This window comes from Vipera ursinii, assembly GCF_947247035.1.
Source record: "Vipera ursinii genome assembly, contig: scaffold_377, whole genome shotgun sequence".
Lineage (NCBI taxonomy): Eukaryota > Metazoa > Chordata > Lepidosauria > Squamata > Viperidae > Vipera > Vipera ursinii.
Genome location: NW_028148174.1, coordinates 1 through 21,854, shown reverse-complemented (window position 1 = coordinate 21,854; position 21,854 = coordinate 1). Strand labels below are relative to the sequence as shown.

At 48.3% G+C, this 21,854-nt stretch overlaps 2 protein-coding genes across 3 annotated transcripts; one reads left to right on the top strand and one right to left on the bottom strand.

Annotated features, from left to right (window-relative positions):
- Window positions 1-3,592: 3,592 nt before the first annotated feature.
- Window positions 3,593-16,416, top strand: FPGS (folylpolyglutamate synthase). Of its 2 annotated transcripts, XM_083380281.1 has the most exons (14): window positions 3,593-3,867; window positions 4,081-4,134; window positions 5,295-5,359; window positions 6,122-6,236; window positions 6,610-6,687; window positions 7,131-7,192; window positions 7,383-7,485; window positions 8,730-8,807; window positions 10,025-10,172; window positions 10,709-10,810; window positions 12,300-12,450; window positions 13,336-13,411; window positions 13,538-13,604; window positions 13,763-16,416. In XM_083380281.1, the coding sequence occupies exons 1-14, from the start codon at window positions 3,835-3,837 to the stop codon at window positions 14,188-14,190; spliced, it is 1,560 nt and encodes a 519-aa protein (XP_083236407.1). In that variant the 5' UTR covers window positions 3,593-3,834; the 3' UTR covers window positions 14,191-16,416. The 2 variants fall into 2 exon arrangements, with proteins under 2 accessions (XP_083236407.1, XP_083236406.1); XM_083380280.1 differs by having other exon boundaries at window positions 13,336-13,604.
- A 1-nt stretch (window position 16,417) lies between these two features.
- LOC310650695 (endoglin-like) lies at window positions 16,418-20,230 on the bottom strand (the record flags this gene model as incomplete). Its single annotated transcript, XM_083380279.1, has 2 exons — window positions 16,418-18,143; window positions 19,939-20,230. 2 exons carry the CDS (start codon window positions 20,228-20,230, stop codon window positions 18,025-18,027), a joined length of 411 nt encoding a protein of 136 aa, XP_083236405.1. The 3' UTR covers window positions 16,418-18,024.
- Window positions 20,231-21,854: the final 1,624 nt, after the last annotated feature.

Below are 21,854 nucleotides of genomic sequence, written 5' to 3'. Positions count from 1 at the left end.
AGGACAAGAAACAATGGGTGGAAACTAAGCAAGGAGAGAAGCAACCTGGAATTAAGGAGAAACTTCCTAACAGTGAGGACAATTAACCAGTGGAACAGCTTGCCACCGGAAGTTGTGGGTGCTTCATCACTGGAGGTTTTAAAGAAGAGATTGGGCCATTATTTGTCTGAAATTATTTGTCCTGCTTGAGCAGGGGGCTGGACTAGAAGATCTCCAAGGTCCCTTCCAGCTAAGTCCTGTGTCTGATATTATAAATTCCTCTTTATTTGCGTTCTACGAACCTAGAGACGTTTGCAAAAAATGTTCGTCCAAGTGGAATTCGATTATCCTCTTCCTGTGTTTGGGTGTGGAGGGGGCGTGTGTGTCCTGGTTGTGACTTTGAGATGCAAAACATCCATTTTTTTGCTTTCCTTGTGTTCAGATAGTCCTCGGCTAAGAGCGGTTCATTTAGCGACCGTTTGACGTTACAACAGCCCTGGAAAAAAAGCAGCTTATCACCGTCTTTCACACTTGGCGATCTTTGCAGCCTCCCCGTGATCGAAATTCAGACGCTTGGCAGCTGACTCGTATTTATGACGGTTGCAGCATCCCGGGGGTCATGCGATTCCCCTTTTGCGACCTTCCGACCAGCAGTGTGTGGGGGGGGGCAGATTCAAGTTGTGTTACTGACTTAACAACTGCAGTGATTCACAGCCACTCTGGTGAGAAGGGTGCAAAATTCCCTCCGCAAATGTTTCGCTTAGCAACCTAAAATTGCCAGTTGCGGTTGTAAAGTTGAGGACTCCCTGTAGCTTGGAAAGCCAATCCGCTCCGACGCCTGTTGTTGTTGTTCCCTCTTTGCCCGGCCCCCAGCCGAAAATCAATACGAATCCTGTTTGTGCTTGCAAAAGTGACAACGCTGAAAAGCAGGAAGCTCAGATTAGCTTCCCGATAGGGGTTCCGAACCGGCAGATCTTGTTCCAGGGGAAAATATATATATATATATATATATATATATATATATATATATATATATATATATATATATATATATATATATATATATATATATATAAAAGGTGGTCCATCTGGATTGCGGATAAAAAGCTGGTCCATCTGGATTGCGGTTTGGGTATGCCAAGGAGGCCGCGTTGTTGCTTTCTAACGTATGTGTCACGGACGCATTGTGTGTTGCGTTCCTCGATCCCTCCAGGTGCTTTGGAGACGTTCACCACACAGATGGTGCAAAACGATTTTGCGCACGGAGGCATTAGGAGGTTTTTTTCAGGCAGGGCACGGTGTCCCTAAGTGAACCAGCTCTGCTTTTCCAAACCAAGCCAATTTTGCGACAGCTTTGCTAAAACGTTTTCCTGCCAGTTACGCTCCTGCTTAGATTCTGGATTGGATTGTTTCCAAGCATAAACTCTCAGTGCCACCAAGTCCCTAGAAACGTCTATGGAGGTTGTCCGTCATCCAGGTCCGTAGTTGTCCCCAAGGTGCTTTTTTCAGGAGTCAACTGGACTTTCGTGTTTTTTCCTTGGAAGACATTTCGCTTCTCATCCCAGAAGCTTCTTCAACTTGGACTGAATGGTGAGAAATGGAAGGATTTAATATTCCTTGCAGGCAGCTGGTTGTTTTTTCCCGACCGTCTTGGGGGAGGCCACGGGGAGCTTATAAATCCTTCCATTCCTCACCATCCAGTCAGAGCTGAAGAAGCTTCTGGGATGAGAAGGGAAACGTCTTCACGGAAAAACAAGAACGCCCAGTTGACTCCTGAAAAAAAGCATCTTTGGGTTCCTAGAAATGTTTCCCAACTCTGTGGGGAGCGTGGAGAAAGGAATCTGGGGTTACCCGGAAAAATTGCACCCTGATGGTTCTGGCAAAGGACATAACTTCCACGATCCCGTCTCTGATCCATAGAGCTTTTCTGGATCCCGGAATAGAGAGAAGCAATCAGTGTAGAAATAATTTCAGAAGCAGGTTGATTCCTACCAAGCTCCCTTGTCCAAGGAGAAGATGGGAGGCATTTGAGTCTACACTGCGGAAAGTAACTTGGACTTGAGTCACGTTATCGAATTTTATTGTTTTATTCAAGGTTCTCCCTTCTTGGCTTTCAGCACAGAGTCTGTATGTGAGGTTGTAACATTTCCTCAGCTGGCATCTCGTTGGTAGAATTCCAGATTGCTGGTCTGCAAAACTCTTCAGCTCGTTTCTGCTGGGAGAGGCGAGCCGTCCAGAATGGTGCGACACTAACGCAGAGTGTGTTTCGTTCCTGAGGTTTAGCTCCTGTGTTTTAGCAAGGAAATTCTCGTTTTAGCTCCCCTGTATAATAGAATACTTTGAAGAAACCTTTCCTTTCCTTTCCTTTCCTTTCCTTTCCTTTCCTTTCCTTCCCTCCCTTCCTCCCTTCCTTCCTTCCTTCCTTCCTTCCTTCCTTCCTTCCTTCCTTCATCTCTTTCCCCTCCCTCCATCTTTACAGCCATCTCTTTCCCCTTCCTTCCTTCTTTCCTTTCGTCTCTTCTCTCCCTCCGTCCTTCCACTCACCCAACCATCCATCTCTTTCTCCCTTCTTCCTTCCTTCCTTCCTTCCTTCCTTCCTTCCTTCCTTCCTTCCTTCCTTCCTTCCTTCCATCCATCTCCCTCCATCCTTCCACCTAACCCTAACCCATCCATCTCTTTCCCCTTCCTTCCTTCTTTCCCTCCCTCCCTCCCTCCCACCCACCCATCTATCTCTTCTTCCTTCCTTCCTTCCTTCCTTCCTTCCTTCCTTCCTTCCTTCCTTCCTTCCTTCCTTCCTTCCTTCCTTCCTCATTGCAGTAAAAGTACACACAAGTACACAAAATTAAGAAAAGGTAATATATAGGGGGGGGGGGAAAACCAGACTTATAACTTCCACCCTTCTTTCCCGTCAGTTAATTGCCATCTTCCTCTTTCTCCTTCCTCTGTCACCCTTTCTAAGCCCCAAATCCTCCCTTCACTCCTTTCATCTTTCCCCCAAAACGTCCATATCAAGTTCCTAGCTTTTCACAAAAGTCTTCCATCATTTTCCTCCCGTCCCAGCCGTCGAGCGTCGCTTCGTTCTGCGAACTCTTTCTCAGTTTTGCAAAGCCAAACTCCTCCTTTGTGTCTATTTCATGATTCTCCCAGCTTGGTGCGTGCAGTGATTTTGCCCCAGTTGCCACAGGCCATATTAATCCCCTCCCCCGTCATTTCTTTTCAGCTCATCATCCGTAAAACCCAATCAAAATAAATTCCAAGTTCATCCCTTAACGTTTCCTGGGCGCGCTAAGCCTGGTGCATTTTACCCTAGATGTTTGTAAAGGGCTGTGTGTTTGCTTAGAGGGAAGGAAGGGCCTTTTCACCCTCTAGGGTAGGTGGTTGCAACATTCCTAGAGGCAGGATGACGGACGGACTCCGGACAGTAATGTCCAGTAGGGCTGGATTGCGGCTGTCTTGCACGCTAGCAATGGAGGCGCCGAAAATCCGCAAGGAAGGATCTTGCCATAAGCCGAATTTTTCTCCTAGCGCTTTGCCTTCTCCTGAAAAGACCAGCTTGTGCAAAACAGAACTTGAACCCCAGGCCAACCTATTTCAGGTGTCCTTTTTGGGGGGGATTGGGGTGGGCGGGTGATCGGGGAAACTTTTGAGAGCTTCTCGGGAAGAGTTTGGCCGCCAGAATTGGGACCGGCTCCGTCTCTTCCCCAACGGAACGACCGAAAAGCCTAACCGCCTTGATGTCCACCTGCTTTGCAATTCCAGGACGCCATTCGCACTCTGAACACCCTCCAGACCAACGCCAGCTACCTGGAACAGGTGAAGAGAGAAAGGGGAGACCCCCAGCTGCAATTGCAAGCGATGGCTGGGTTCCTGGAACGTACCGGCCTGAAGGTAAATGACTTTTTTTTTGTTTTTGCCTTTGGGGCAGGTGCTTCCTTCACTCCTGGGGTGGGCAAGTGGGGTTTCGGAACCCCATTTTTGGGGTTCTTGTGCTTTTTTTTGGGGGGGACAAAGACCGGAGATGGTGCAATCTACCCTTCCTGGATTCTCAGTAGGGGGTAATGACGCCGAAAGCAAAAAACTGACCAGGGTTTTGTCCTGCAGGTTGAAGACCTGAATCAACTCAACGTCATTCATGTCACTGGGACGAAGGGCAAGGTAAGGCGGGGGGGGTGGTGTGCTGAAGGGAAGAGGGTGGAAGGTTTTCTGAATTTTATCGGCAGTGAGTAATGACAAATACGACACCTGTGGTAACCCTGTTACCACTATGGGCATTACGGTGTTTCGAATAAATAAAACAAGGAGGAAAAAAGAGGGAGGGAGGGAAGGAAGGAAGGAAGGAAAAGACGAGGGAAAGAAGGAAGATGAGAGAAAAGGAAGGAAGATGAGGGAGGGAAGGAGGAAGGAAGGAAGGAAGATTAGAGAAGGAAAGAAGATGGAAGGAAGGAAGGAAGAGGAAGGAAGGAAGATGATGGAGAGAAGGAAGGAAGGAAAGGAAAGAAAAGACAATTCAGTCCTTAAAAGGTAAAGTTAAAGATTCCCCCGCACATGTGTGCTAGTCGTTTCCGATTCTAGGGGCCGGTGCTCATCTCCGTTTCAAAGCCGAAGAGCCAGCGCTTGTCCGAGGACGTCTCCGTGGTCATGTGGCCGGCGTGACTAGACGCCAAAGGCGCACGGAACGCTGTTACCTTCCCACCGGAGTGGTCCCTATTTTTCTACTTGCATTTTTACGTGCTTTCGAACTGCTAGGTTGGCAGAAGCTGGGATGAGTAACAGGCGCTCACTCTGCTACGCGGCACTCGGGATTCGACCCGCCAAACTGCCGACCTTCTGATCGACAGGCTCAGCGTCCTAACCCACTGAGCCACCGCGTCCCTCAGTCCTTACAATGATTAAATCTGGACCCTTGGGAAATCTATTGCTCCAGTGGCCCGTTTTTCACAACATCAGAAAGACATTTGCAAAACTGATTGTGAACAATTCTCAAATCTATTCCTGGACCCCAAAGTTTTGCATTTCTTTCTGTCCCATGTAAAATATCTGGAAGGGACAACATCTGGCAGAAAACCATAGAGAAGGTGATTGAGAAGAGACCACAAACCATTTTTAAAACGAACTCGGAGTATGAAATGAAGGGGTCGGCAACCTACGCCCCTCATGGGCCCTTCAAGCCCCTTGGCCCAATTTTCAGGATTCTTGTTAGCATTTGATTCAGCTGTTAAGGGAAAAACAGGTTGGCCAAGGTGGTGAGCAGCCTGAATTCCTTCCTGGTTTGAGGGGGGTGGGCTGATATTTTTTTCCCCTTTTTAACCCATCAGGGTTCTGCCTGCGCCTTCACGGAACGGATTCTGCGCAACTACAATTTAAAGACCGGTTTTTACAGGTAAATGTCCTAGCGGGCTGCTTGGGGCTTGGATTGTCTTCTGTGCCAGCTGGAAAATTATGGTAGCTAGAAATTGAGTGTATTGAGACTGTTTTTGCTTTCATTTGCCACAGTCATTCTTCTATTTGCAGGTCGTTGCTCTCCTCCTTCCTTCCTTCCTTCCTTCCTTCCTTCCTTCCTTCCTTCCTTCTTTCCTTCCTTCTTCCTTCTTCATCTTCTCTTTCTTCCTTCTCTTTCTTCCTCCTTCATCTTGTTCTCTTTCCTCCTCCTCCTCCTCCTCCTCCTCCTCCATCATTTTCTTAAATCTTCCCAATTGTCCAATTGACACAAACATAAAAAAAACCTTTTTGGCTTCCTAATTTTTTCCCAGCTCGTGAACAGAGGCTGCCTGACTAAGCAGGCCTTTTGATCTCAGCTGGCACAGTCTCTCTAAAAGCGGGATAAAACGCAGGCACAGGACTACATACTTTTAAAAAACCCAACTCTGCTTCCTTTTAAAATCAAAGTTCAAACTGCACCAATTGTACTTTGAATTGTTATTAATCCTTACTCGATCTCCAGAAGGTAAACAGAATTCGGTCGATCGTAAAATCCTGCTTTTACAAAACGGCCTGAGCGGCGGTCAGCAGAGTTTTCCCAATTCCATTACATTTAAAACAGATATCTTCCATCGGTCTAGGATTTTTATTTCGATCCTGGCGTGATGGCCATCCAAAGTTTGATCTAAGTAATCCTGGCTTTCTGATTTCTTTTTACCCCAAGTTCACCGCATCTGGTTCAGGTCCGCGAGAGAATTCGGATTAACGGTCAGCCCATCAGCCAAGAGCTTTTTAGCAAATATTTCTGGCAGGTGTATAACCGGTTGGAGGAGACTAAGGTATGTTTGGTGTCATCTGGTGAGGTGTCCTATCTTAGAAGCAGATGGGCAGAGATGGTAGTGGTGGGATTGGGACAAAGAAGTGGAAGGGACAAGCCAAAATGGAGCAAGGGTACCCCTCCCAATTTTCCTAATATTTTCCTGAGCTTGGTGGATAAAAGAAAATCACCCCCTCCATGCCAAGATCTAGCTTAGAAATTAGAAATCAACTATTTGTAAGTCTTTTGAGATAAGCGCATTCCAGCAATCAAAAGAAGTTCATTTAGACTGTGCCTGGATTTTGATAGTGGCCAGTGGAATGTGGGTTTGAAACCTGGATTGTCCATTGCTCAAATTCAGATCCTCCTAACTAACCCCTTTGTGGTCTTCTCAGGATTCCCATCACACTTCCATGCCTGCCTACTTCCGGTTCCTTACGATCATGGCTTTCCATGTCTTCCTGCAGGAGAAGGTACGTTGGACCAAAAATACCATTTTTAAAAATTGGGGTGGGGGAAGATGCGTTTGGGTAAGATAGGTGGGCTCTGGTGATTGTCCAGATTTTTGTCTGCAGAGTCCAACATCTGGAGGTCCAGAAGCTGACTTTGAAACCTAAGCATCCCCAACTTGAGTTGAGCCCAAACTTGATGCTTCCCTGTAGCTCTCTTGATAGGGAAGCAGTTTGGAGAATCCCTTTTAAGAAGGTCTGGGCGTGGAGAAGTCAACTCCCCGTGACCCTGTCTAAACTGATCCTGGTTGGGTTTAAATAAATTAGCTCATTCTTGAAGACCCCAAAGTGACATTCCCATTTCCTCAGGCAGCCTGGCCCATAGAGGATTGCTGTGGTCTACAATCTGGAGGGCCCAAAACCTCTTGGCCCATGAGACCATGAGCTATTTTGTATCTTCCTCCCAGGTTGACTTGGCGGTTATAGAAGTTGGCATTGGGGGTGCCTACGATTGCACAAATATTGTCAGGTACGGAGTTAAACTTCTGGATGCCGCATCATTAGCCTTCCGAAGGGAGGGCTTCCCTCTCCATTCAGAAATGGCTCATGTTTGGTGGACCTCCATTCTTCTCTTGATGGCTTTCTAGGACCGTGTCAAGAATCTGACTTTCCCTCCTTGGAGAGTCTTCTCCATCTCCCTTTCTTTGTCTTCCTTGCAGGAAGCCAATAGTATGTGGGGTCTCCTCCTTGGGCATTGACCACACCAGCATCTTGGGAGACACCATTGAGAAGATAGCCTGGCAGAAAGGAGGCATCTTCAAGGTAGATGTCTTGGAGAGATCTTCTCTCTCGACCTTCACGTTGTTAAGATGGGCTTGAGAAACCTGGGGAACTCTTGAATCAGAATCAGAATAGAGCTGGAAGGGACCTTGGAGGTCTTCTAGTCCAGCCCCCTGCTCCAGCAGGAGATCCTAAACCAGTTTGGACAAGTGACTGTCCAGTCTTGGATCTGTGATGACTCTAGAAAGAAAATCGTTTTAAATTAAATAAGCAGTTTTGAACATTGCTTAATTTCTTTAAGATCTAGAAACTTTCTCTACATCATTTGCATGTAGAGCAAAGTCAATGGGGGAAGCCATGTTACTAACCGAACAACTTGCAGTGATTCGATTAACGGTGGTGGCATGCAAGGTCACAAAATGAGGCAAAAGCCCCTGAACAGATTTCTTGCTTAGCAACGGAAATTTGGGGCCTCAATTGTGGTCGTAAGTTGGAGACCATCTGTAAGATAGGATACAAGTGTAATCAGATCCTTAATATTTGATGTTGCTGCACAGCCCGGATGAAATATTAGGTTGTTTTTTTTTAACGTGGCGGGAAATTGCATGGCGTGTATATCGAGATATACGCCAAGACACACATAATAAATGATCAGTTTCTTTAGCTACCGTATCAATGACCTAATTAGAAAGATATGACTGCAATTTTCAATTTGTCTTTCTGGAGGAAGTGGTTTGATTAGATAACCTTTGTTGTCTTTTTTTTTTTTAACTGTGGGCACAACGGCACGCATTAAAAAGGAAATTTAGCTGCTTGCTCTCAAAGCGTACACATACATGACATGTTTAAGCATACTACGTACAACATATGTGTAGACCTACACCCTTACATATAAGCAGCCTATAACTATTAATCACTGTCCATCTTTGAAGGGACATAATTGCATTAAGCGCCCTTTTAAAAGTTTGTACCGTAAGAAAAACTGACCCAGCTTGGCTACGGTGCGCTGTAAAAAAGGGAAGCCAATCTATTAATCTTATTTACTGACAAAATGGGCAAATCTTGCCTCCATCAAAAAGCCTCTGGGTGTCACACAGACAACTAGGGCCACTCCGAGGGTCCAGTTTGCCCTCGGTGTATCTTCTGAATCGCCTTCTAGGGCAGCCCCACAGGAGGTGCATTGCAGTAGTCCAGTCACCAGGTGGTCAGGAGTCCTCTTTACCTCTTCTGCGAGCGAAAGTCTTCCTGTTCGGCCACTTAAGCACGTGTCTTGGTCTGTCTTTCAGCCCGGTGTGCCAGCGTTCACGGTGCCACAGCCGGAAAGGCCCTTAGGTGTCCTGAAACAGAGAGCTGAAGAATGTCAGGTGAGGCACCCGTGTTTTCTTCTAGCTATTCCTGGAAAACCAAGCCCTCTAGTAGCTGTTGGTGGTAGAAGCCGCAAAGGACAATTTACACACAAGCCTTAGAAAGTCCAGAGCTGGCGCATCTGCTTTCCTAGGACTTCAGTTTTCCACGTAGATCAGAGATCTTCATCCTTGGCTACTTGAAGATTTGCGGACTTCAACTCGCAGAATACCCCAATCAACACAGCCCATTCTGGGAGCTGAAGTCCACAAGTGGCCAGGGTTGGAGGCCTCAGACGTAGATGACATTTAAGATAAGCTAATTAAAACACACACACACACACACACACACACACACACACACACACACCAACGATTCCCTTCTACAAAAGACGAGAAGCAATGGATGGAAACTAACCAAAGAGAGAAGCAACCTGGAACTAAGGAGAAATTTCCTGACAGTTGGGACAATTAATCAGTGGAACGACTTGCCTCCAGAGGTTGTGGTTGAGTGGATGGATGGATTGAGATAGGTAGACAATGAGACGGAGGGAGGGAGGGAGGGAGAGAGAGAGAGAAAGAGAAATAACAGACTTATATACCACTTCGCAGTACTTTACATCCTTCTCTAAGCAGTTTATAGAGTCAGCATTTTGCCCCCCAACAATCTGGGTCCTCATTTTACTGACCTCAGAAGGATAGAAAGCTGAGTCAACCTTGAGCCGGTCAGGATTGAACTTTTAACCGTGAGCAGAGTCAGCCTGTAATGCTGGATTCTAACCACAAGGAAGGAAGGAAGGAATAGCACTTAGACTTCTATACCGCTTCACAGTGCTTTACAGCCCTCTCTAAGCAGTTTTCAGAGTCAGCATATTAGCCCCCAACCATCTGGGTCCTCGTTTTACCCACCTCGGAAGGATGGATGGATAGATGGATAGACATAGCATATAGAGATAGATAGACATCGACAGATAGATATAGATATAGCAATAGACTTATACATTCCCTTCACAGTGCTTTTACAGCCCTCTCTGTGCAGTTTAGCCCCCAACAATCCGGGAGCCTCATTTTACCAACCTCGGAAAGGTGGAAGGCTGAGCCATCCTTGAATCCTGTCAGGATCGAACTGCTGGCAGTGGGCAGAATTAACCTGCAGTACTGCATTCTAACCACTGCGCCACCAGGGCTCGTCATTATATGCAGCAAAATCATTCCTGGGTCCTCTTTTTCTTCCGCAGTGCCCGCTTTTCCTCTGCCCTGACCTGGAAGCCTTTGAAGACGACGACAAGCTCCTCAAACTAGGCTTGGCTGGCGATCATCAGCGCTCGAATGCTGCTTTAGCCCTCCAGCTGTCCCGCACTTGGCTGGGCCGTTGTGGGTATCTGGGTAAGGAAACACACACACACACACACACACACACACACTTCACTGGTTCTTGGCAAGGAAATCTGAAACTATCTCAGGAGTGGAGGCCAAGGGGCTGGGGAAAATTTGGGGGCGATTTAGTTCCCACCTTTATGCAGTTTGGAGAGGCAGGCACAACATTTCTTAAAAAGAGGGTTTAATCCAAGCTCAGCATCTTTCTGGTTTGTTTTTTTGATGGGGAATCACTAGATTTGAAGCTAAGCCCTAAAGAAAAATATAAATGCACCAGGGAAGAAGAAGAAGGAAGGAAGGAAGGAAGGAAGGAAGGAAGGAAGGAAGGGAAGGGAAGGGAAGGGAAGGGAAGGGAAGGGAAGGGGAAGGGAAGGAAGGAATCCTGCCAACCCTTCCTGATCTTCATCCCAGTTTCTGGAAGTTGGAGCTGGCATTTGGGAGAGAAGGCTGATACCCCACAGACAGAAAGTATCTGTAGCATCTTGACAGAGCAAGGAACAAAGGGGTTTCCCCTGACTTATTTAGATTCATATTTCGCTTTTCAGATGCTGGTGAGCTGAAGGACTCCTGGCTGACTTCTGAAGCTCCATCCAAGAAGGTGCCCTGCTTGGCCCCTGCTTTTAAGCCAGACCAGCCCATGGTGCAAGGTAGGCGTCCTTCTCTTTATCTGCCTTCCTCCTCCTCCTCCTCCTCCTCCTCCTCCTCCTCCTCCTCCTCCTCCTCCTCTTCTTCTTCTTCTTCTTCTTCTTTTCTTTCTTCTTCTTCTTCTTCTTCTTCTTCTTCTTCTTCTTCTTCTTCTTCTTCTTCTCTACCTTAGGTTCCTTATTATCTGTCTCCTCCTCTTCCTTTCTTATTATTTATCTGCTCCTTCTCTTCTTTCTTATCTACCTCCTCTTCCTTCTCCTCTTACTTGTTATCTATCCATCCATCCATTCATCCATCTCCTCTTCCTCCTTTCTTACCTGCCTTCTCCTCTTCCTCTTTCTTATCTATCCATCCATCCATCCATCCATCTCTTCCTCCTTTCTTATCTATCCATCCATCCATCCATCTCTTCCTCCTTTCTTATCTGCCTTCTCCTTTTCCTTCTCCTCCTCTTTCTTATTGTCTGTGTCTGTCTGTCTGTCTGTCTATCTATCTATCTATCTATCTATCTATCTATCTATCTATCTATCATTTATCCATCCATCTTCCTCCTTTCTTATCTGCCTTCTCTTCATTCTCCTCCTCTTTCTTATTGTCTGTCTGTCTGTCTATCTATCTATCTATCTATCTATCTATCTATCTATCTATCTATCTATCTATCATTTATCCATCCATCTTCCTCCTTTCTTATCTGCCTTCTCTTCATTCTCCTCCTCTTTCTTATTGTCTGTCTATCTATCTATCTATCTATCTATCTATCTATCTATCTATCTATCTATCTATCTATCTATCACCTCTTCTTCCTCCTTTCTTATTGTCTACCACCGCCTCCTCCTCCTCCTCCCATCCCTCCTTCCATCCCATTACTGCCTCTATTTCCTGCCCCTCCCTCCCGGCCCTTGACTTTCAGCAGAGATCCATTCAGCCCCGGCAGTCAGATGCTTTCTTGGTGAAACAAAAGCCGCAGTGTTGAGACTTCTTTGGCCGGGCCCCACCCAGGACGTCCGTCGAAGGATGCTGAGCGGCCTAGAGAAGGAACGGAAAGATTCAGTTACGCCACTCAAAGTCACGGGGGAGGGATGTGACAGTTGGGCCTCTCCAAAGCTTTCATAGAGATCTTTTGAATAGCTTATTCAAAGCTGTACTGTTGAGGGTTAGGGTGAGCGTAAAGTGGAGTGTGACGCCAGCCCTGGGGGACCATCATTCATCGCTAAGCGTGACATTGGTGAACCACACATAGCTTTGCAGGAGACAAAAAACAACAACACACAACCAAGACTTTCAACCCTTAATACTGCCTTCTACAGCCTTCCCTAATTGTTTCGTGTGTTGTTTTTTTTAAGCCAAAGAAAATCCTATTTTTACCAGCTTCTGGCCACATCTCTATCTGATCCTCTCCAGGATCACAGAGGGCTAGAAACCTAGCTCCTGATCAGGAAGCTGCAGCGTCCTCCACAGGGCGTCGCGGCTGATTTTTGCTTTGCTTCCCAGGCCTGCAAGCAGCCGTGTGGCTCGGACGTAACCAAGTGCTGCGCCACGGTCCGGTGACGTGGTACATCGATGGCGCCCACACCACCAGCAGTATGCAGGCCTGCGTGCGTTGGTTTCACCAGGCGGCCTTGAATGAAGACAAACCTGCAGAGTAAGCTGGCCTGGGCTGGGCGCGTTTGCGTGGAATCCGTCCTGAAGCTGGCTTGAAGGAAGGAAGGAAGGAAGGACTGGCTTTTTTATGGTGGAAAGGGAGAGAGAGGAGGAAAGGAAAGGAAAAAGGGAAAGGAGGGGGGGCAAAGTCTAATGAATTCTACAATTTTGAGGTGGTCCTTGAGAAGGAAGGAAGGGAGGGAGGAAGGAGAATGAGAGGAAGGAAGGGAGGGAGGGAGGAAGGAAGGAAGGAAGGAAGGAAGGAAGGAAGGAAGGAAGGAAGGGGCAAAGTCTAATGAATTCTACCATTTTGAGGTGGTCCTTGAGAAGGAAGTAAGGGAGGGAGGAAGGAGAATGAGGGAGGAAGGAAGGAAGGAGAAGGAGGGAGGAAGGAAGGAAGGAGAAGGAGGGAGGAAGGAAGGAAGGAAGGAAGGAAGGAAGGAAGGAAGGAAGGAAGGAAGGAAGGGGCAAAGCCTAATGAATTCTATAATTTTGAGGTGGTCCTTGACAAGGAAGGGAGGAAGGAAGGAAGGAGAATGAGGGAGGAAGGAAGGAAGGAAGGAAGGAAGGAGAATGAGGGAGGGAGGAAGGAAGGAAGGAAGAAGAATGAGGGAGGAAGGAAGGAAGGAAGGAGAATGAGGGAGGAAGGAAGGAAGGAAGGAAGGAGAATGAGGGAGGGAGGAAGGAATAATGGAGGGAGGAAGGAAGGAAGGAGAATGAGGGAGGAAGGAAGGAAGGAGAATGAGGGAGGGAGGGAGGGAGGAAAGAAGGAAGGAAGGAAGGAAGGAAGGGGCAAAGTAATGAATTCTATAATTTTGAGCTGGTCCTTGGAAAGGGAGGGAGGAAAGGGCTGATATAAGGACCGTTTCTTTCCCTGCATTTACAGCGGTTCCGAAGTCCGGGTGTTGCTGTTCAACGTGACCGGAGACCGGGATACGGCTGCTTTGCTGAAACTTTTGCTGGTGAGTAATTTTCCTTATTTCCACCGCCTCCTGTCCCTCCTCCGGCTTGCCCGCAGTTCCTCGAGGCTAATGCAACAACACAGGACCCACAGCTGCTTTACTCCCCTTGGCTCTTTCTCTTTGCAGCCCTGCCATTTTGATTACGCCGTTTTCTGCCCCAACTACGCCGAGGTGTCGACGGTGGGCAATGCAGGTGGGTGTTGAGGGGAGGACCCAAAGGGGTCTTCAGCCCTCGCCTTTTTCTGACGTTAGTCGCAAAATCCTCGGGCTTGGAGAGGGCTTGGAGAGGTGAGTAAGGGCCTCCTTCGACTCCTCTCCCTCTCCGCCTTTCTTTTCGCAACTCTTCTGCAGATCAGCAGAACTTCAACGTCACCTTGGAGAACGTCCTGACGCGCTGCCTGCAGAACCAGACCCACTGGAACCGTCTGATGGAGGCCAAGTTGAGCCAGGACCCTTGGTTCCCCGTCTTGCCCGGGGTGGGGGGCTGGCTGAAGCAGCCCCCGCTTCACAGCCCCCCCATCTTCGCTGCCTCCTCGGCTCGTCCGCTCAATGCCAACTCCTTGGTCTTCCCTTGCATCTCGCACGCCTTGCAGTGGATCACGCAAGGCAGGGACCCCCACTTGCCGGCGCTGGCGCCCCAGGGACTCCACCCACACCCCGTGGCCAGCAGCGGGGCCGTTCTGCTCAAGGAAGCCGTGGCCATCCGCGTCCTCGTGACGGGCAGTCTGCATTTGGTGGGGGGCACCCTGAAGCTGCTGGACCCCACCCTTTCTCAGTAGGCCTCTGGGAATGCCATCCTCTGCCAACACGGGCAGGGCAGCAGAGACCTTGAGGTCCTACTCCCAACCGTGGTGTGGCACCACGGGGCACGTCCAGCCACGCCATTCCTGGGAGATCCGGGCTGGATCCTTGACCGAAGCGAATTGAGCTCCAGACAATTTCCAGTTGAGGGCCATCTACCTGATGGTTGGACGTTGACGGTTGGACCTCTTTGAGGTCCAGCTGATCCATAAGCTTGGAGACACGGTTCTTCTCCTCACAACCAAGTGAGGGCCCTCTTGTGGGGTCAACCGCCTCCCCCAGCCTCGAGCAATGGACGGGGGTCGGGCATCTATACATGATGTTTCTCAAGGCAGCTGAGGCCAGATAACCTAGCCCACCACCGCCTCCGAGACCCCCGTGTGCCTTCTCAACTCGCCCATTCGCCGGGTCTCTTCGACGTTTCTCTGCAATTTTCATCCCCCTCTTTATCACTCGCTGCCTTGATCCATCCATTGGGCTACCCTTTGGGGACGCTGCTACTCACTTGTCACAAACTATTTTTCCCCCCCCTGCCCCTTTGAGCTCCCCATCTCTGCCTCTGGATCCCGTTTTGGGGGGGGTGGGCAACTCAAAGGACCACTTGTTTGGGGTATGATGCTTCTGGATGTGTGGTGCCCACTACAGTCTGAGGTCCAGAACACCAGGTTAGCTGGCCCAATGTCCTACTCTGGAGTAGGACATTGACAGCCGGGGGGGGGCATCTAATATCTAAGTGCCTTCTTTTGGGGGGGGGGAGAGAAAAAGAGCCTGTGTTCTTCCAATGAGCTTCCAAACTCTGATTTTCTCTGCTTTCAATAATTTTGGGGTTGTGGGACCAAGCATTTCGACCCAGCCAACCCACCCCCCCACCCCCTTTCTGGCATTTGGCTGGACAATTGCCCAAGTCCATTCTTATTAAAACACGGGGAGAGGGGTGGGGGTGTCAGGTGACGCCTCCCATCTTCCCACCCTCCAGGCAGTGGCTGATGGGAGCTGAAGTCCCCAACTCCAGCTTCTTTTAACCCACCGGGGGAATTCCGCCCGGGTTCTGCAAGAGGAATGAGGTAGCTTGAGCTGTGTCTGTGTGTGGAAACCTGATCAAGATGTTCCTCGTTTGCAGCTTTGCCTGGGTCGCCTCGTCTTAAATTTTGGGGAAATTTGGGTGTTCTTAAGATGCCTCCGTGCTGCCCAAACTTTTCCTGTCTTCTTTTTGCAAATACCTTGGGTTAAGAACTTTTTAAACTCTGCTGGAAGGCTTCATTTTTTTTAAATCCCTTGGGGTAGTGACAGTAACAAAGGGTTTTTTTTTATATAAAACTAGTTTCTCTTTGCAATCCCTTCCCTTCATCCTTCCTTACTCTTTCCTTCTTTTCCTTTCCCTTCCCTTCTCTTTCTCACCTTCCTTCCTTCCGTCCTTGGCGCATTTATATTTTTCTTTAGGGCTTAGCTTCAAATCTAGTGATTTTTTTTCCCCTCCCCAAAAAACAGAAATATGCTGAGCTTGGATTAAACCTTTTTAGGTAATGTCATGCCTGCCTCTCCCAAATTGCATAAATTTGGGAATTAAATCACCCCCAGATTTCCCTCCCCCCCAGCCCCTTGGCCTCCACTCCTGGGATAGTGTCAGATTTCCAGGATTTCAAGATATGCAAACAAGCCTCATGTTGAAGCAGCCCTGAATATCTTGCAAACGAAAGCGTGCAAGCTGTTTCTGTTTAATTCCTCTGCCTTCTGGAATTTGCAAGCCGTTTTAACTGGAATCTTGTCTTGCACTGATGCAACAGCAATTCTGATTATTATTATTTTTCCCCAGCGTGGGTGGGGGGTGATCTGGTGACCTCCTCAGAGCACAGAACAGATGGACTGTTATTTTAAAAAATAATTTTACGCTTCCTTTAGTGTCCGTGGGTCTCCCTGTCCCCAACTGCCCGAGCAGCAGGAAGCATAGATCATGTTGAATTTATAAAAGTAATTTATCGAGAGAAAATGTGCTTTTATTTTACATTGTTTACAGCTGTTTTTTAAAAAAAGTCTTAACTTGTTTTCTTTTGAGCTTTCTTTGTAAAAACTGACCGAGCGTAAGCTTTGGAATAATGGGGAGGGAGGGGGGGGGGGAAAAACTGCCAGAGACAACACTCGCATTCCAAGCAAATAAATGCTCCAGATGAATAAATTAAAAATGACAAATGGGAATTCTTGGTTCATTGTTGCTACATGTTCCATGCTTAAGACGGAACTGACAGGGAACTTTAGCTGCGCCCTCTGGAGCTTTCCAACATGCATTTTTAAAACCATCCAGCAGGGGGCATTTCGGCATGGAGAAAGCCTGAAGAGAAACACACAGCCTGTCCTCCAGGGGGCGACAAAAAGCTGCTATATGCAAATAGGTGTGCTTGCTGGGGGAAAAAAGTGTCCTTATTTGCATCCGTCAATCAAACCCAGACAATATCCAAGCCTTCCAGCATCTGTAATTGCAGCTGGAGCACCTCCCGCTGGGCTCTTGATGTTGATCGGAAATTGGTGGAGCATTGCCAGGCGTGACTCAGTTCCCCGCCCTTCAATTTATGGCATCTGGGGTCCTGTTTAAAGCCCCCTCACCCATCTGAAGATTTAAAAAAACAACGAACTGACAATGGTGAGTAGGTGTATTATTTCCCTGTATACAGTGTACAAAATATACTCTACGTTTAGTTATTTATATACATACAATTATACGTCTTTTCAGAACAGAGGTGGCCCCGAGTCCTTTTACAACAAGGAGGATGCTAAAGTCTTATTAGCTGTTTGCACACAACCGGCTGAAGTGAGTATAACCTGGGTTAATTTTTGAGGGCCAACGGGGATACGGAAGTGCCAAATATACAGAATTGTGATTTGCCGTTAACTTGGGGCCTGCAAAACACGCAGAAAACGTGGGGGGGTCCCCCTCCTGAATGAACTCTTTGACTTAACAGAATGACGGAAGGGACCTTGGAGGTCTTCTAGTCTAACCCCCTGCTCAAACTCTGGCTTCTTCTACCATGAAAGCTTGCTGGGATGCCAATTTTAAGAGGGGCCTTTGCCGTTCTCTTAAGGAGAAGTGGGTATTTTTCAGGTGAGCACTCACTCCCATGATCCCCAGCTTGTTCACTCTTGAAAGTTGATGGGAATTGGAGTCTGGGGCAACCAGGAGCATCCCGCTTGGAAAAACGAGTTCAAATCCAGCAGAAAGGGGAACACAATTCCTGGAATGGTCAGGGTTTGATGACCCATGGAAGACCTCTGTAGGGGATAGCTCAAAGCCTTGCCCACCACCTCACAACTGGAGGACAGACAGACCCACGAGAAGCTAACACTTGTCAATCTTACAGGATTCTTGATTCAGATGATACTATTTTGTCTCCAGGGTTTTATAGCCAGGAGACAAAGCAAACCTCCACAAGCCTAGTTCATCCTGGTCTCTTTTAGAAGCGAGGTTAGCTGCTCCTGTGGTTAACAAATCGGCCACGATCAATAGATGCTCTCCCACTTGCTCGCTGGTGCCTAACAGGAGAAGAGTAGTCCATCCATGAAGACCTTAGCAACAATGAACACGATTCTAGTCCCAGATTAAGATGGGTGGGACCCCCAGGGCCCTCTCGGGAAACCCAATAGTTTCCAAGAAGTAGCCTTTGAAGTTGCTGGCTGAAGACACCCAACTTTTCGATTTATGAAGGAGAAGAACAGAAGTCAAGTCGGGTTGAAGCTGAACCTTCTTCACCAACCTCGGAACCCAACGGCTTTGCAGTCCCGGTGCTTTCCCTCTAAGCTGATGGCTCCCCGTTTTCAGGGTGCTATGCCATGCTGCTGGTGGAACAGGGGGTGCTCTGGGTGCTGCCCAGACTGTGGTTGGTGCTGCTGCTCTCGGATGCAGGTGTGTTCGCCAAGGCTGGCTGGGTTTTGGCGATCGGACCTGGAACGGGTTAGATATCATGAAAAAGGGTGGGCTGTTAGGAGCAGGTGGGGAGAATTGTAGAGTCCTTCAGGAGAAAGTGGGGAGAATTGTAGAGTCCTTGGTGCTCTCTTGAATTGAGTTGTTGATTTCCAGATGTATCATTACCCATCAGGAGGACCTGATAATGAGAAGGACTAGGGGCTGACATGAGAGCATCTGATAACAAATGGGAGACTTGGTTGATCTTTGCAGTCTTCCAATATCAGGGGCTGCCACAAAGAAGGGGTGGGGGGTTCAACCTATTCTGCAAAGAATCAGGAGGCAACAGATGGAAACTAATCAAGGAGAGAAGCAACGTAGAACTAAGAAATTTTTTTTTCCTGACTGAACAAATAACCAGTGGAACAACTTGCCTCTGGAAGTTGTGGGTGTGCAAACACTGGAGGTTTTTAACAAGAGCTTGGACAACCATTTGCCTGAAATGGTATAAGGCAGGGGTGTCAAACTCAATTTCATTGAGGGCCGCATCAGCATTGCGGTTGCCCTCAGGGGGCTGGGTGGGCGTGGCTAAAGTGCATATGGCCTACTGGGTGGGCGTGGCCAGCTCTACATGGTTTGCATCAAGGGTGCCTATGGGGGCCTGGGCAGGAGTGGGACAGATCTGAGGGTCTCTGGCAGAAGGAGGGTCTCTGGGCCAGGGCCAAGGCAGTGGGGGCCATTCCCTCACTCTTTCCAAGATGGCTTCACGGGCCACTTGAAACCACTTCACGGGCCGGATCTGGCCCCCGGGCCTTGTGTTTGACATGTCTGGTATAAGGTCTCCTGCTTGACCAGGGGGCTAGACTAGAAGACCTCCAAGGTCCCTTCCAACTCTCTCATTCTATACTATTCTATACTAGGGGTGGCATGGTAGCAGTGTTCCAATATCTAAGGGGCTGCCCCAAAGAAGAGGAAGTCTTTGCTCTTCTCCAAAGCGCCTGAAGGCAGGACAAGAAGCAACGGATGGAAACTAATCAAGGAGAGAAGCAACCCGGAACCAAGGAGAAATTTCCTGACAGTTAGAACAAATTAACCAGGGGAATGGCTTGCTTCCAGATGTTGTGGCTGCTCCATCACTGGAGGCTTTTAAGAAGAGGCTGGACAACCATTGGTCTGGAATGGTAGAGGGTTTCCTGCCTGAGCAGCGGGTTGGACTAGAAGACCTCCAAGGTCCCTTCCAACTCTGCTATTCTGATAATGTTTCTTAGTTGGGTAATGAAAACCTCTGGAAGCCAACAACTCAACTCCAAAAAACACCAGGGATCTCACAGTTCAACTCTGAGCTACAGATAGTGTCTTCTGCTGGGGAAAATTTCCCATGCTGGACCCAACTGGGAGCTGAGGAGGAGATGGAAAGCACATGGCGGGCCTGATGGCTTTGTGAAATCCCAGCGGGATTGTCCCGAGTACTTTCCCACTGCCTTCTCCAGCCGAGGTGGACCTTGCCCGACCGTCACAAAAGCAGATAAAAATTGCACCTCCTCCGCTTTTCCAGAGATTAAGGAAAATATGCAGGTCGGGCTGCCAAACGGGACCAGATGTCTCCTGTTGGGAATTGCAGGGACCGAGAGGAAGGGGGAAGACGGTGGGAGAATTAAAGATAAGGGGGTCCCGAATGGAGAAAAAAAATGGCCGATCCCACCCTTTGCATCCCCAGATAAGGCTTGGGAAAGATCGCTCTGCTTGGCCATCTTGAGTTAAACCGACGGCCGAAGAGCTGGCGATGTTCCCGTTTTAACTGCGTCTCTCCAGAATCATGAGGACTAGCAGCCACGAGGCAGAAATCCGTTTCTAGGGCCCGCAAACACCCTCCCCTTGGATTGCTGAGCTCGGACTGCGATGTTCCCCTCTAAAAGGGGGGTTCGGCTGGGTGGGTGCCCTCCCTTCATCCCCCTCTCCATCATGCAAACAAGCCTCCCTTGGAAGTGACACAACTTACGAGTGTGAGAATAGATGAACCACAACGCCCCAGTGAGGAGGACTCCAATCAAGAAAGCCCCGAAGGCGATGCCCAGCACGGTGCTGATCCTCAAACCTTGGTCTAAAAAGAAAGAATTAAAACACATTAAAATAAGGCGGATTTGGAAGAGCTTCCTTCTCAAATTAAAGCAGTATAATTTTCGTTTTGCCTGGGCAACTTTGCACGCATGCAAGTACTTCTATATTTCCCTTGCAGGTGGTCCTCGAGTTACAAACGTTTCATTTAATGACTGTTCAAAGTCACAATTGGAAAGGGGGGGGAAAGCGACCCGCAAACCGTTCCTCAAACTCAGAACAGCAGCCTCCTCAAGGTCGCGTGATCAAAATTAGATCGCTCGGCAACTGGCACATACGTGTGACGGTTGCTGTATCCCTGGGTGGGTCACGTGATCCTCCTTTGGCGGCCTTCCGGCGAGCAAAGTCAACGGGAGAAGCCCAGATTTGATTAACGACCCGTGTGATTCACTTAACGACCGCGGGGACTCCCTTCGCCGCTGCGGCGAAAAGGTGGCGAAATTTTGGCACATGTCCCTGAACAACTCGCCTCTCTTAGCAATTGTAGGTCTCAATTGTCATGAATTCCTCACCTAGCAGGGGAAGTTCCTATCCTGATTGTGGTCGTAAGTAGAGGACTGCCTGTCAGTTTTCCCTCTCTAAGCCGGCTTTATTTCCCCCCAAATGACACCTTCCTTAAGACCAGTCAGGTTTCCCCCAAGGCTTGCGGTCTGTGTCAAAACAAGGACGCTGAAAGTATGAAGGAACATCGTCCGACGTGCGCAGTGAGCTCAGCCAAGTTCCTCTGGGGCTGAGTTCGTGTCAAGAGTTTTTCCTCATTTTATTGTTTTCCCTGCCTGGCGGGAGCCACACAGGAGCGAGGCAGGAAGGAGGACCTCCAAAAGGACGGAAAACATCCATATTGACATCAAATTCTTTGTGTGTCCAACCACACTTGGCCAATAAAGAATTCTATTCCATTCCATTCCATTCCATTCCATTCCATTCCATTCTACTCTACTCTACTCCACTCCACTCCACTCCACTCCACTCCACTCCACTCTACTCTACTCTACTCTACTTTACTCTACTCCACTCCACTCCACTCCACTCCACTCCACTCCACTCCACTCCACTCTACTCTACTCTACTCTATTCTGTTCGCAGGAAGGAATTGTGATGAGGCCCCTTCCATGCCTTCCCCCATCCTTGTGTTCCTACGGCCACAGAACCCCAAATCTTAGTCAGCAGAACATTGGCAATTTCATCCTTGTGGTGGTCATCCCTCTTGAAGTTCAATCAGAATAGAATCTGGAAGGGAGCTTGGAGGTCTTCTAGTCCAGCCCCCTGCTCAGGCAGGAGACCCTGTACCATTTCAGACAAGTGACTGTCCAGTCTCTTCTTAAAAACCTCCAGGGATGGAGCAGCCACAACTTCTAGTGGCAAGCTGTTCCACGGGTTAATAGTTTTCACTGTTAGGAAGTTTTTTTCCCCCTTAATTCCAGGTTGCTTCTCTCCTTGGATCAGTTTCCAACTGTTGTTTCTTGTCTTGCCTTCTGGTGCTTTAGAAAATAAACTGACTCCCCCTCTTCTTTGTGGCAGCCCCTCAAATACTGGAAAACTGCTATGCCCCCCCTACTCCTCCTTTTCTCGAGACTGGTCATACCCAAGTCCTGCAACCATCCTTCATATGTTTAAGTCTCCTTTAATTATCTT

Bases quoted from the DNA above. Each gene is read 5' to 3' on its own strand.
- FPGS (XM_083380280.1), top strand. From the start codon at position 3,835: ATGGCTGGGTTCCTGGAACGTACCGGCCTGAAG. The intron at 10,173-10,708 runs GTAAGGAAACAC...TTCGCTTTTCAG, and splicing joins GGGCCGTTGTGGGTATCTGG to ATGCTGGTGAGCTGAAGGAC. The intron at 10,811-12,299 runs GTAGGCGTCCTT...TTTGCTTCCCAG, and splicing joins AGACCAGCCCATGGTGCAAG to GCCTGCAAGCAGCCGTGTGG.